General features: G+C 37.7%; 1 protein-coding gene across 1 annotated transcript; it reads right to left on the minus strand.

Annotated features, from left to right (window-relative positions):
• Positions 1 to 8994: 8994 nt before the first annotated feature.
• On the minus strand, positions 8995 to 13792 carry SNRPE (small nuclear ribonucleoprotein polypeptide E). Its single transcript, XM_019711470.2, has 5 exons — positions 13644 to 13792; positions 13127 to 13153; positions 11995 to 12057; positions 11045 to 11123; positions 8995 to 9235 (listed from the first exon to the last, which is right to left on the minus strand). Exons 1-5 carry the CDS (start codon positions 13695 to 13697, stop codon positions 9180 to 9182), a joined length of 279 nt encoding a protein of 92 aa, XP_019567029.1. The 5' UTR covers positions 13698 to 13792; the 3' UTR covers positions 8995 to 9179.
• Positions 13793 to 14031: the final 239 nt, after the last annotated feature.

Below are 14031 nucleotides of genomic sequence, written 5' to 3' on the forward strand. Positions count from 1 at the left end.
ATGGGGAATATAGTCAATAATATTGTGATAGCATTGTACGGTGTCAGATGGTTGCTGGACTTATGGTGATCACTTCTTTAGGTACATAAATGTTGAACAACTATGGTGTACACCTGAAACTAATATAATGTATGTTAGGTCTGTTTTTTAATAAAAATCTTTAAAAAAGAAAATATGGTAAAAAAAGAAATAGAAACCCCAAAGATCACTCAATAAATGTCATAGTCTATTAAAGCAATTGAATCAGCAGTAAAAACCTTCCACCACAAAAACAAGCCGTAGAAATAGGTGAACTTAGCGGAGAGTGAGCTATCTGTTTTGAACACAGACAAGTATTCACATAGGGGAGTCCTAGGACATAAAGCTGAAGTCCTGGGACAGAAGGTAAACTGTAGACAGCACTGAGGCAGGCTAAGGACTTCAACTTCTACAGCATAGATGTCTTTTTCAGTGTGCTCCAGCCTCTGCGTTTTTTATGCTACTTACTCTTTAGTATTTATATATTGCCTTATACCGTTTTCTCTGTTGGATATATGGGTAATACAGTACCCTAACCAAGTCTGTAAATTCCATAGCATAGGTCAAATAATGAAGATTTCCAAATTAGGGGGAAAATTATGGAAACCTTCTGGGTCAGATGGCCTCATAGGTGAAATATACCAAACATTTAAAGAAGGAATAATATCAATCCTATAAAACTCTTCCACAAAATAAAAGATGTGGGAACATTTCCCAACTTCTATGAAACTATTAACCTAAAAAACCAGACAAAAATATTACAAGAAAACTATAGACCAACATCCCTCATGAGCAGACAAAAATCCTTAAATAAGCATGAGTTCAGCAATATACAAAATGCATAATACACCATCAGTACGTGGTATTTATCTCAGAAATGCAAGGTTACATTGAAAATCAGTTAAAGCAATTTACCTTATCAGATTATAAAACAGTATGATTATCTCAACAGGTGCAGAAAAAAGGGTGACAAAATTCAACATACATTCATGATGAAAATTCTAAGCAAATTAGACGTGAAGGAAACAACCTGATAAAGGGACATGTACAAAAACCTACAACTATATGATACTTAATAGCACATGTCCCTAACAGTGTACTTTCTACCTAAGATCAGGAACACCACAAGGATGTCTACTCCTACACTCATACTGGAGTGGTCCTAGCCACTGACATTAAAGAAAAGAAAAGGCTTAGCCTGGAAAGGAAGAAATAAAATCTTTTATTTGAAAATTTTTAAATTTCTTGCATTTTCATTCACAGACAAAATGATCAATCTCTATAGAAAATCCCAAGTAACCCACAAAAAATAATTGACTTTAGCAAGGTAACAGGATACAAGGTCAATTTATAAAATTCAGTTGTATTTCTATATACTAAATACAAACAACTGGAAATCAAATTAGAAAAACAGTACAATTTATAATAGCATCAAAAACATAATATACTTAGGAAGGGATAAATCTAACAAAATATGTGTAAGAAATATATGCTGAAAACTGCAAAACACTGATGAGAGAAATAAAAGAAAACCTAAATAAATGTAGAGACAAACTGTGTTCATTAATGAGAGACAATATTAAGATGTCAATTCTTCCCAAAATGATCAATCTATAGAGTCAAGCAATCTCAACCAAAATCCAGTAGGCTTTTTGGTAGAAATTGACAAGCTGATTCTAAAATCTACATGGAAAAGAAAAGGCCCTAGAAAAGACAAACTTCTTTGAAAGAAAGAACAAAGCTGGAGGATTCACACTGATTTTGAAACGTACTATAAACTCGTCAAGTTATAATGAAAACAATGTGGTATTGGTGAAAAGATAGTTCTACAGAGAAATGGAACAAAACAGTACAAAAAAATGAGCCACACATATGGTCAATTGATTTTAAACACAGGAACTAAGGTAAATCAATAGAAAATAAGTCGTTTGAAGAAATAATGGTCATCCATTCACAAATATATATATGAAACTAAATCTATACCTCACATATTATAAAATTAACTCAAAATGTATCATAGATCTAAATGTAATACCTAGGAATTCTAGAAGAAAGCATCAGAAAAAATCTTTGTGACCTCTGGTATATGGCAAAGAATTCTTAGGACACAAAAAGCCTGAACCATAAAAGAAAAATTTTTGATAAATGAAAAAACTTGGAAATTGAAAAAATGAAAAGCTTGTGTTCTTTAAAGAGAAATGAAAAGACAAGCCACAGACTGCATAAAACTATTCACAAAATCCCTACCTCATAAGGAATTTTTTTATGCAGACTATATAAAGTACTCTTCCAACACTAAAAAGAGGAAAACAACCAAATTTTTAAAACGGCAAAAGATGGAGACACTTCACTAAAGAAGAGATATAGATGCCAAACAAGCACATAAAATGGTATCAAAATTGTTCAGTATTAGGAAAATGCAAAAACAATGAGATACCAACACACATCTATTAGAATGGAGAAAAAAATCTGACACCACCAGCTGCTGGTGAGGACGCAAACAACTGGAGCTCTCCTACACTAACAGGAATAGAAAGCGGCAGTCACTTTGAAGTCTGACAGTCTCTTATAAAGTTAAACGTACTTATCATTTGACCTAGCCATCCCACTTCTAGATATTTACCAAGAAAGTTAAATCATGTCTGCACAAAGGACTATACATGAATTTTACAGCAGTTGATGCATAACTGCCCCAAACTGAAAACCCAAATGTTCATTAACTAATTAATGGATAAACAAAATGTGGTATATCCATAAAACAGACTACTCAGCAATAAAAAGAGACAAACTACTGATACATGGAACATGAATCGATTTCAAAAGCATATTATATGAAGGAAGCCAGACACGACAGGCTATATACTGTTAAGAATCTGTTTATATGACATTTTGGTAAAGACAAAACCAAAAGGTCAGAAACTGGACCAATGGTTGCCAGGATCTAGGGTGAGTGGACGGACTGAATGTGAAGGGGCCTGAGGAAACATTTTGGGTCATAGAAATGTTTTGACTGTGGTAGTGGTTACATGACTGCAAACATTTGTCAAATGTCCATCAAAGTATACACGTGTAAAGTGTGAATTTTAGTATCTGTAATTTATGCCTCAATAAACTTAATTAAAAAAACAAAACTAAGCAGATTCCCCAAATTATGTCTTCTTTTTTGGTTGAATGAGTTTACTTTTCCCAACACATATTCCAAGACAGGTTCTTTCGACTACAAATTACCATTTTTAACTAGACAAATACTTCTTGGGCAGTCCTGAGGCCTAATAAGGTACTTTATATGTATTGTCTCATTGAATTATTCCAACTTTATGAAAGTGAGGCTGAGAGGTTTGGGTAATTCTATAGTTGGGATTTAAACCCAGGTATGTGCACTCCCATGGTCATCTTTCCCTCTATACCTCACTGCTTCCCCCAATCTCTAAAGACAAGGACTAAATTTTATATACTTCATTATGTTTAGCATGTATAATCCAATGAAAGCTGCCACTGGTGAAACGTAAGAAACACCTTCCCAAACTGAGTACCTTATCAGTATAGGATCTGAAGCCTGCTTTTCTGGAGAAAATATTCCCTTCCCCACTCTACTTCCACCATCCAGGAAAAGGCCTTCATTTCTTCTCCCCAGTACCCTCTGCAACTTCTTAGTCTAGCAAAACATCTCTTAACTCATGACGGCCCTGGGGACCAAGCTAATCTGTAAATACTCCTGAGACAACAGTTTCTATGGACATGGAATGACAATCCAAGATCATCTCTCTCAGGAATTATTTTAACTACGTAAGTATACTGTTTTATTGAATAAAATCAGTCACATCATTTGTATTTCCCCATATATTCCAAGGTTATCAATTCAACTGTCAACTTTCTCAACCATGGCATTCAACAATTCTTCACTGAACAACTAATCCCCTACCAAAGCTTAAGAGGTATTGAAGACAGGTACCCCTGTTCTGACATTGTTCTGTTACAATGCTTTAGTTGTAACAAAAATCCCAACCAGGAAATTAATTTTCTCACATAATTGTTTGGTGGTAGAGAAGTTCCAGAGTTGATTAATTCAGTGGTTCAAAAGTCATCAAAGATTATAATTTTTTTCCATTTTTCTACTCTGGCATCCTTAGGATGTTGGGAGTTAGTATTTCATATAGTAGCCTCACAATAAGTCTGTGAGTTTCATTAAAACTGATACCTGATGGCTGGCTTGTATGAGGAAAACAATTTTCTCACGTGTACTTTGGAAGGCAATTTAAACGTACCTATAGAATTTTTAATGTGCATATCCTTTGATCTAGCAATTCCACTTCTAAGAATTCATCTCACAGAAAATTTAAGTGGACAAAAACAGGTATAATGTTATTACAAAACTTTTAAGAGCCTAACAACTGGAAATAGCCTAAAATTTATATCAATAGGGATGACTACTTAAATTAAGACTCATATAATGGAATACATCTCAGCTGTTTGACATATGTCCAAGTTTTGTTAATAAGAGTCAAACTGCAGAGTATATCTGCGTAAATAAAAATAGCTATAATACCAAAAGCACAGGCAACAAAAGTAAAAACAGATAGTGAATTACATCAAAATTAAAAACTCCTGTGCATCAAAAGACAATCAACACAGTGAAAAGGTAACCCACAAAACGGGAGAAAGTATTTGCAAATCATATATCTAATAAAGTTAATATCCAGAATATGTGAAGAACTACCTCAAGAACAAAAATATGTTTAAAAATGGGCAAACAATTAGATGGGAGGGGTTTGGGGAACGGGGGAGAAGGCAAAGGCATTAGAAAGTACACACTGGTAGTCACAAAATAGTCATAGAGCTGTGAAATACAGTATGGGGAATATAATCAATAATGTTGTAGAGATTATATAGGGTGACAGATGGGTACTGGACTTAGATTGTGTAGATGCCTGACCACCACTGCGCTGTACACCTGAAGCTGAAGTAGAATACTGAATGTCAACTATAATTATATATATAGTCACAGGATGTGAAGTACAGTCTAGTCAATACAGTCAATGGTACTGTAAAAGCCATGCACGATGTCAGAGGGGTAGAAGACTTGGGGGAATTATCACTGTGAGGGGTGTAAATGTCTAATCATTATGTTGTTTTGTATACCTGAAACTAATTTTAAAGTCATTTACAAAAATGGGCCAAGAACTTGAATAGACACATCTCCAAAGATACACAAATGACGAATAAACATATGAAAAGATGCTCAACATCACTGTCATGGGAAAGCAAATCAAAACCACAATGAGATATCACCTCACAACCACTAGGACGGCTGCTATCAAAAGCAAAGTAAGTTTTACTGAGGATATGGAGAGAAACTAGAACCCTTGTGCACTGCTGGTAAGAATGTAAAATGTTGAAGCTGCTGCAGAAAACAGTATGATGGTTCTTCAAAAAAACCCAAAAAACTTCTGCGCATATCAAAAGCAAAGTAAGTTTTGCTGAGGATATGGAGAAACTAGAACCTTTGTTCCCTGCTGGTAAGAATGTAAAATGCTGAAGCTGCTGCAGAAAACAGTATGATGGTTCCTCAAAAAAACAAAAAACAAAAAAACAAAACAAAACTTCTGGGCATATACTCGAAGGAATTGAAAACAGAGTCTCAAAGAGATATTTGCACACCCATGTTCATAAGAGTATTATTCACAATAGCCAAAAGGTGGAAGTAATGTTTCTATCAGACAGCTGAAATGTATAAACAAAACATGATATATACACATACAATAGAATATTATTTAGCCTTAAAAAGGAAGGAAATTCTGACATTCTGCAACATGGATGAACCTTGAGGACATGAAATAAGCCAGTCACAAAGACAAACATTGTATGATTCCCCTTTTATGAGATATCTGGAGTACTCAAACTCAGAAACAGAAAGTAGAATGTTGGTTGCCAGAAGCTGAGGGAGGGAGGGATGGGAAGTTGTTTTTTAACGGGTACAGTTTGTTTTGCAAGATGAAAAAGTTCTAGAGACTGGCTGCACAACAATGTGACTATACTTACAGTTAAATATGGTTAAGACAGTAAACAGCATGTGTATTTTACCAAAATTAAAAAAAAAATTTAAAAGTCAAAACACCAAAATGGTAAACAAATGAAACTATACATATTTGTAAAGAGTTTAAAAGGGTAAGCATCTAACTCTTAATAGTGGTTACCCATGGAGAACACTGATAGGAAAAAGAAGCACTTTTGTTTTCTAGTCTGTATCCTTCTGTACTGTTTGAATTTTGATCATAAACATGTACTAAGCTAACATCTTTAAATTCTTTTTTAAAAAAATTCCATTGGATATAACTTTTAAGTTAAAATTAAACAATAGGTACTAACAGACTTAAGTCCTTATGCCATCTTAAGTTTTACCTAGCATCTCATCTCTTCCCAAAAGCATGCCATGAGTAGGTGGTTATTAGTTCTAAAAGGAGTAAGTAAGGAAAAGTTCCTGTCACTCAGTGAACATGAGACGCTGCCTGTTAGGCTTACCCCAGAACTGCCCATGACACTTCCTAGCCAGGAATGCCATATACAAATTAGAGATCCTCTCTCTAATTTTCAAACTGACAAATAGGATACAATGATAACAGCTAGTGCCTACAAACACAAAATCCTAGGGTTTTCAAATTATTCTTAATTCTTCTTTCTCCCGACCTACTAACAGAATACCAAGCCCACATCAGCACTTTTTCAGTCAGATTTTCCTCCCTTCCCCCTTTCAAGAATGTTACAAGAGAGTTAGTGGGTGGTTAGTAAGACCCTCTCAGAAACCAACAGCCATTCCAGAAAAGTAATTGCTCACATGCCAAAGACTGCCAACATGAGCAGCTGCAGCATGTTTTAATAACCTTAATGAAGCAGAGCACAACACCTCCTGTACCACAAATTCTGATTGGAAGAAAAAAAGATTGTGGAAAAGTACTACTTAAAAAGCAAACACCGCAAGCTTTGGTAAAGCACAAAAGCAAGCAGATTTCTAAATACAGAGCTCAATTGTAAGAGTTCAACTATACCTTATTTCTCACTATCATCCTTTGCTCTGTTAAAAATGGAAATTTCCATGTCTTGATCCATTCAGAATAAGCCACAGCAGGCAGTTTTGCTTAAATAAAGCAGCCAGGTCAGAAAGGCCGCACAGGGAAATGGAGGTAGCAGCCAGCAGGTTTTCTTAGGGATTATATTGCTCCAGCTTTTATCCTTCCCAGGTATTCTGGTGCCAAGAAAGCTGCAGTCTTTGCTCTGAAAAAGCTTTTCACCAGAAAGGCTAATGCAGTCTCAGGGCTCCAACCCCCTCTGCCGCCCAATGTTTTCTTTGCATGTTACAGCAGGTTCAATGAATTTCAAACTCAAATGTTAAAAAAGCTAAAGCAGCCCTTTATTTCAAAATATTACCAAAAAAGCACAAGTTCAAATAGGAGCGGAACAGCTTATTTGAGTATTAAATGAGTTCCCTCAGATCAAGCAATTATGGTGCCAGGCACAAAGTAAGTGCTCAATAAATGCTGGCTGTTACTCTCATCTCTCTTCTGGTACCGAACCCTTTTCTATATTGTATTGTAGTACACTTACGTAAATGTCCTTGATGAGATGGTCAACTTCTTGAAGATAGGAATCATCTTTTGAATTCCTTTCAGCACCAGTCATAATGCCTAACACAACAAATATTTATTGATCCATTGATCTATTCTATACTTTTTTTTTTTTGACTCCAGAGTTTTCTTGTTTAGAACAAGCAATACATTTCCATCTAATTTTTTCCTGGGGATTGAAGCATTAGCTCTAAGTTCTAAGCTGAACTGATTTCTACACTCACTTACAAATCTTTTTCACAAAAGGTTTTTTACTCAGTTTAAAGAAAAGTTCTGTATCTCCCTCATAGGCACCGGGAAAAGCAGGAAAATAAACTTCTTGGTCCTTCCTCACTTGCACTTAATAATACTGCCCATCACCAGAATTTAAGATAGGCCTTTCTCATCTTTCAACATCCAATTTAAATAGCACTTAGCACATGGTATTGAAGCTATTTGTTTGCCAGTCTGTTTCACTGTTATTTCTTCAAGTTTGTGCCTAACAACCGATGCTCAATAACCATTTAACAGAATTCTAACTAGACCCACCCTGAGATACTGGGGGAGATTTGTCCACACAATTCTATTACCGTGTTTCCCGAAAATAAGACCTAGCCAGATAATCAGCTCTAATGCGTCTTTTGGAGGAAAAATTAATATAAGACCTGGTCTTATTTTACTATAATATAATATATATTATACAGTATCTTATATAAGACCGGGTGTTATATTAATTTTTCCTCCAAAAGACACATTAGAGCTGATGGTCCGGCTAGGTCTTATTTTCGGGGAAACATGGTAGGAAATGAGCAATTACTGGGGGAGGAACGAAAATTCTTAGAGATAAGAATAAGAGACAGGTGTTTCTCCAACTAACATAGTATTATTCTGCCTAACTTACCAGTGCTGCTTGTAGTCTTTTTTCAGGTTACCAATCTCACAGTGCCCCTCCTGTTAACTCTTAACAGAGCTCTTTTTAATGTACTTTTAAGGCATTTCATTCTTTGCCTGTACCTAAATACTTTTCACATTCTGATCTTAGATCACAAAGACATCACAGTGACTCTATGAAAGTGCTAAACAAATACTGAAGCTGGTATAATGTCCCCAACCTACTGTAGTTACAAACTCTAGTGTTCCAGTATCCAGAAATAGAATTGATGAAAATTACACATATTAATGTAATAGCCTTTATTTTGTGAACAGCCCCCTTATCTACAACTCAATTTTCAGAAGCTTACCTGTTAGGTAAAATTCCTACTCTTTGCCTTAAGAATCTATAGGTCAGGCTCTGAGAAAAACAAATGCCCAAGGCCAACTGCCACCATCCAGAACACTTTTAAAATATCAACAGCTAATGGTAGAAACAGCCACTGAGTAGAAAGAAACAATGTAAATTTTTTTAATAAAAACAATTCCTCAGCATTTATTGTCATCTGGTAATAACATAAAAGTAACTGGAGCAATATGAATAAATGTTTAAGAACTATACTCCTAACAAAGAAGACCTAAAAACACAAACTGTATTGCCTTCTCAACAATTTCTCACTTCGTTAGTCATTTCTAGTTGGAGACACTTTGAAGCAGAGTAATATTATCTCCTTTTAGCATGATCCGACCTGCAATACAAAATTAAAAAAAAAAAAGCTATTAATAGCCATTCAGACAACCCTTTTTAGCCTCAGAATTCTGAATTGTTCTTAAGCAATTATGAAAATACTTTCTCTTGTATGTGAACATTTTCAAATATCCATTTGTTGAAAGGCTGTGAACATGAGAGCACGCACTTTTTAAACAATAACCTAATGAAGGTAGACACATCTAGTTCAGGCTCAGGAGAATCATCAGGACCTGGAAAAGAGACCCTGAAGCCCACCACTCATAAAAGTGCTAGTGAGCTGTGAACCAGGACATGAAACAATTAAAGACAAAATGCCTGCATAAACCTAAGTTAATGGGATTGTAACAAAAATGTTTCAGTTTGTCTTGATGAAGTCATGAATCCTGAAAACCCTCTGTTAACTGGGTTAAGAAATTATGTTTATTGATCAAATGTTTTGGAGTTATGACTACATGGTAGGCACTGAGCATATTAGGGAGCAAAAAAGATGGGACTCGTGCATTTATGGAGAGATATAAGAATCCCATTAATGAATGTTCCACTAAAAACTCAGAGAGCACAATATACTCTGCTTCTTCCCATCGCCACCCCAAGCAAAACTAAATCAAACCCCAGGAGGAGGTGATCTGAGTCCTAAAGACCCGGGGAACAGGATATGCAAAGATTTATAGTGGGGCAAATGTGCAGATTCAAAGAACTGAAAAGAAGACAAATGTGGATGAAGTTCAGAAAATGAAGCAGAGAGTGATACAAAACAGATGGCGGTAAGACCAGATCATGAAGATCCTTGCAGAATGCATTAAAGATTTTATCCTACAAGCAGCAGGAAGCCATTGAAGGATGTCAAGCAAAGGGATGACAAGGTCAGACTGGTGTTTCTAAAAGATGACTGCAGCATGCAGATCAAACTGGAGGGGAATGAGGTAGTTGCAGAGAAATAAATTAGTCAACTGAGTATCTGTGCCATTCAGTAAGGCAGGGAACACTAAAATGGCTCTGAAAGTGTGAGGCGTGGAGATGGAGTTTGATTTCAGGTATGCTACCTTTTGAGAAGCCACTGAGACATTCAAGTATTCAAGTGAATAGGCTCAGAGAGATATAGGGCTGGACGCAAATTTGGGAGTCAATACAGTCACGCACAGCTTAACAATGGAAATACATTCTGAGATATGTGTCAATTAGGCAATTTCATAGTTGTGCAAACATAAAGAACATGTCCACAAACCTTGACAGTATACAGCCTACTACACTCCTAAGCTATATGGTATACCATTACGGTATATGCAGTCTGTTGTTAACTGAAATGTCATTATGAGGCACATGACTATATATAGATGGTAACTGAAGGTGTAGTCTTGAGTGCCTAATAATACTGAGTGACGGGGGGCCTACAACCAAGCCTTGAGCAATTCAAACATTTAATGGTTGTGTCCCAAAGAATGAATATATGAAGAAAAGTCTGAAAAGGAGTAACTGGAAATTAAAAATGAAAAACTTAGTATCACAGAGCCAAGGGAACAAATTGTTTTAAGGCAGGAGAGGCCAACAGTCCCAAATGCTGTTGAGAGTTCAGTAAAGTGAGGACTAATATTGACCATTACATTTAATACCATTAGTCTTTGGTGACCTTGGTGAGAGCTGTCTGAGTAGAGAGACAGAAGTAGAAACGGAGTGGGGTAAGGAGTAAGCGGCAGAGGATGATTTCACCAGTGTAACCCCCCACCAAAATAACTTCTCAAGGGGAAACTAAATTTAACATAAAGTGAATACATTTCTAAAATTCTGTTAAGACCATCTATATCCTTACCCAGCTGTTTTCTTGACTTTGTTTTAGAATGAATCTCTTCTGCATCATCTAATACGAGGTTCATATACTCATCAAAACCCTAGAAAAACAAGCCATTGACTGTCATCGTCAAGTAAGATCACATCCAAACCATTCTAAATAAATATACCTATCTAGATACAGAAATGCCAACTAACTTCAGAGATTCACCCCTTCACTGCTCTTCCTGCTACACCACCACCTCCCACCTCAAGCCTCTTTTTAAATAATAAAGCAAGCCAAAATTTACTCCAAATTATTCTGGAACCTTCTGGACTTAAGATTTTATTAGCTATGCCAAAGAGCCACTCTCCCCAAGAGTTTATTAGCTATGACAAAGAGCCACTCTCCCCATCTTTTATAACCTGCCAATGTAGAATATGTGTGTAGATATATGAATTAACTTCTGCTACCACTTGTCCCATGTTCCTCACAAAATACTATCACCACTATCACTCTTGTTTTCCAACTAGTAAACAGGGACGGTGACATTACTGAGGAAATCTATGATATCTAAAGGCATACCAAAATATCCTAACAATACTTTCGGCCATATTTCATTTTTCTTTAAAACATCATTTAGGGTATTCTGCCATCCTGGAAATCTTATTTCACTAACCCCTCCCAGCTCTATCAGGTATCAACCCAGAACTAACAATCCATTAATCTTCATCCCATTCTAATTTTATTTGTTTTTCACCTCCTTTTAATATTAACATTGTTTAAATAATTTTTAAAAATTAATTTCCCCTCTATTTTAAGAATTACCCAGTCTCTATCAAGTAGAACAATGAGACAAGGACAGTGGGCCCTGAAAAACTTTCCTTGGGTTGTGGTCTTTGACTTTTTTATACATTGCTCTGGCTGGCCATTTTTTGTGAGATCTTTTTCTATAAGAAACTGCTTTGAGATAAAATATCCTGGGTACTCACAATGATACAGCCCTCTATCCGCATATTCACTTGCTCATATAGCCACACCTGAATCCGAGATCTCTGAAATAGTCATAAAAATAGAAATGTTAAAAAATAAGTACAGAATCCAATCACTTTGGTCAAACAACAGAAAAATATGGCTCCTGAAAAAAAACTTTAAAAAATAAAAGCCAAGAGTTTTAACCTTTTGACTCATATCTTAGAATTAGTAACCAAAATTAGTTACTTGCCAAGAAACATTCTCATTAATAAACGCTACATTGAGACTATCTAATTTGATCTTCCTGTAGTCTTGGGCCTCAATCATATTTCTTATTGCTTCTAGTTTCAATCATTTAGAATGGAAATTGATGACATAGCACAAAGTAGTAATTTCTGAAGACCCAGGGCTTCTTTCTTATCTGCTATAGCAAAATCCAGCTCTAAAACAGCTTTCTCTAGTTTCTCAGTTTTCCATATCTCACACCTAACAACTAGGGAGAGACCCTCAATTCTGGTGATTAAAAATTACAATGCTTGAGATTAATCTGTTTTTCAGTTGTGTTGTCACACACTAAAATTTGTCAGAACAAGAACTACGTTTTCTTTCGGAGATAAACACTCTGCCCTGCCAACTCTGAATTTCAGCTGCCAAAACCCCCCCGCTAGGAAAGCAGGCTGCCACTAAATGCTCTGAACCTATCCTTCCCCCTTTAGTGTCTTTTCTGCATTTTTCTCCCAAGTACTAAACCCACCACCTTATTACGTGGTTTAAAGCTAATTGGAGTTTTCTCCCAATGTTTTATCGTAGGGAGAAGACGGAACAGTTCCAATGTTCCGGCCATAATCACTACCAACAAAAGTACCGATACCCAAACACCAGTCCTGTCTACCAATAATTACTTTCTGAAATTACTAATTTTGGTCTTGCAAAGTAACCACACAGTTCTTTACATGCTTGCAGCTGGCACGGCTACATAGCATTTTATGACGTTAGAACTTTCCTTGCACCCCTTCCCCTCAAATACTCCTCCATCTCCACAATTTCATCTACTCTTAACTCTAGAACACTGATCAAACAGGACGACAGAACAAGCAAATAAATTAACTCTTTACTTAAAAAGTACGAAACAACGAACAACTTACGTACGTTTTGCAAGTATCTGAAGATGAGGTTCTGCACCAATGGTTAAGGAAAAACACACGCATAGCCTCTGCTTCCTGAAAGCGGTCAATCCTACCCCATCGCACTCTGACTTCGGAACGCAGTCTGGAGCCCACAGCACGAACACGGCCTAACTAGGGACTCAGCAAAGGACCCCCAAATACCCGGGAGGAGCTCCCTCTCACGCTCATTCTCTCGGAGCTCCCGGCGCCGCCATCTTCCTCCCCCCCGAGGCCGACGCCTCCCGACGGTACTCAGTGTCTAATCAGGGTAGAGCCCCTCCGCTGCCCACCCCTCGCCGCCCTCGCCCACTGCCCGGCGGGAGGCCTCAGCCCCCTCCCACCCCTCCCGCCTCAGCGGCCCGCGTCTGGTCCCAGCCGCGGATGCCCCGGGGGCTCACGGGATGCGGGTCCGCACTCCGCTCCCTCGGGCCTGCTCTGTTCGCTCCTTAGCGCCCCTTTTCTAGCCGAACCTCGGGGTCCTAACTCCACGCGTAGGATACGATGGGCTGCACCATCACCTTCTGCACTTTTTGGCCCTGGCCACGGTACGCCATGGTGGAAGCTGACAAAGACCACACTGAGCCGCACGCTACCTCAGGAGCTACTTCCGGAAAAAGAAGCGGAAGCGGAAGTGTGCGGTGCTCGCGTGGCGACCTGGGAGACTCCTGGTAAACGCTTCTCTAGCCACGGGGATACGCTTTTTCTTGGTGCTCTGTAGCCTCCGGGGGAGGCCAAATTGAGGGGACTGCGCTTTGGAGCGGGGGTCGGTCCTACAATGCCACCTGGAGGGAGGCGGCCGAGATGCCGGCACCGGCGCGTCTCCGTTTCCTGAGCGGCCGCAAGAGCCAAGTCGTCCCGTTGCGTACCCGTCTGGGAAATGCTTAGTGC

This window comes from Rhinolophus sinicus, linkage group LG17 (assembly GCF_036562045.2).
Source record: "Rhinolophus sinicus isolate RSC01 linkage group LG17, ASM3656204v1, whole genome shotgun sequence".
In the NCBI taxonomy this organism is placed as follows: Eukaryota; Metazoa; Chordata; class Mammalia; order Chiroptera; family Rhinolophidae; genus Rhinolophus; species Rhinolophus sinicus.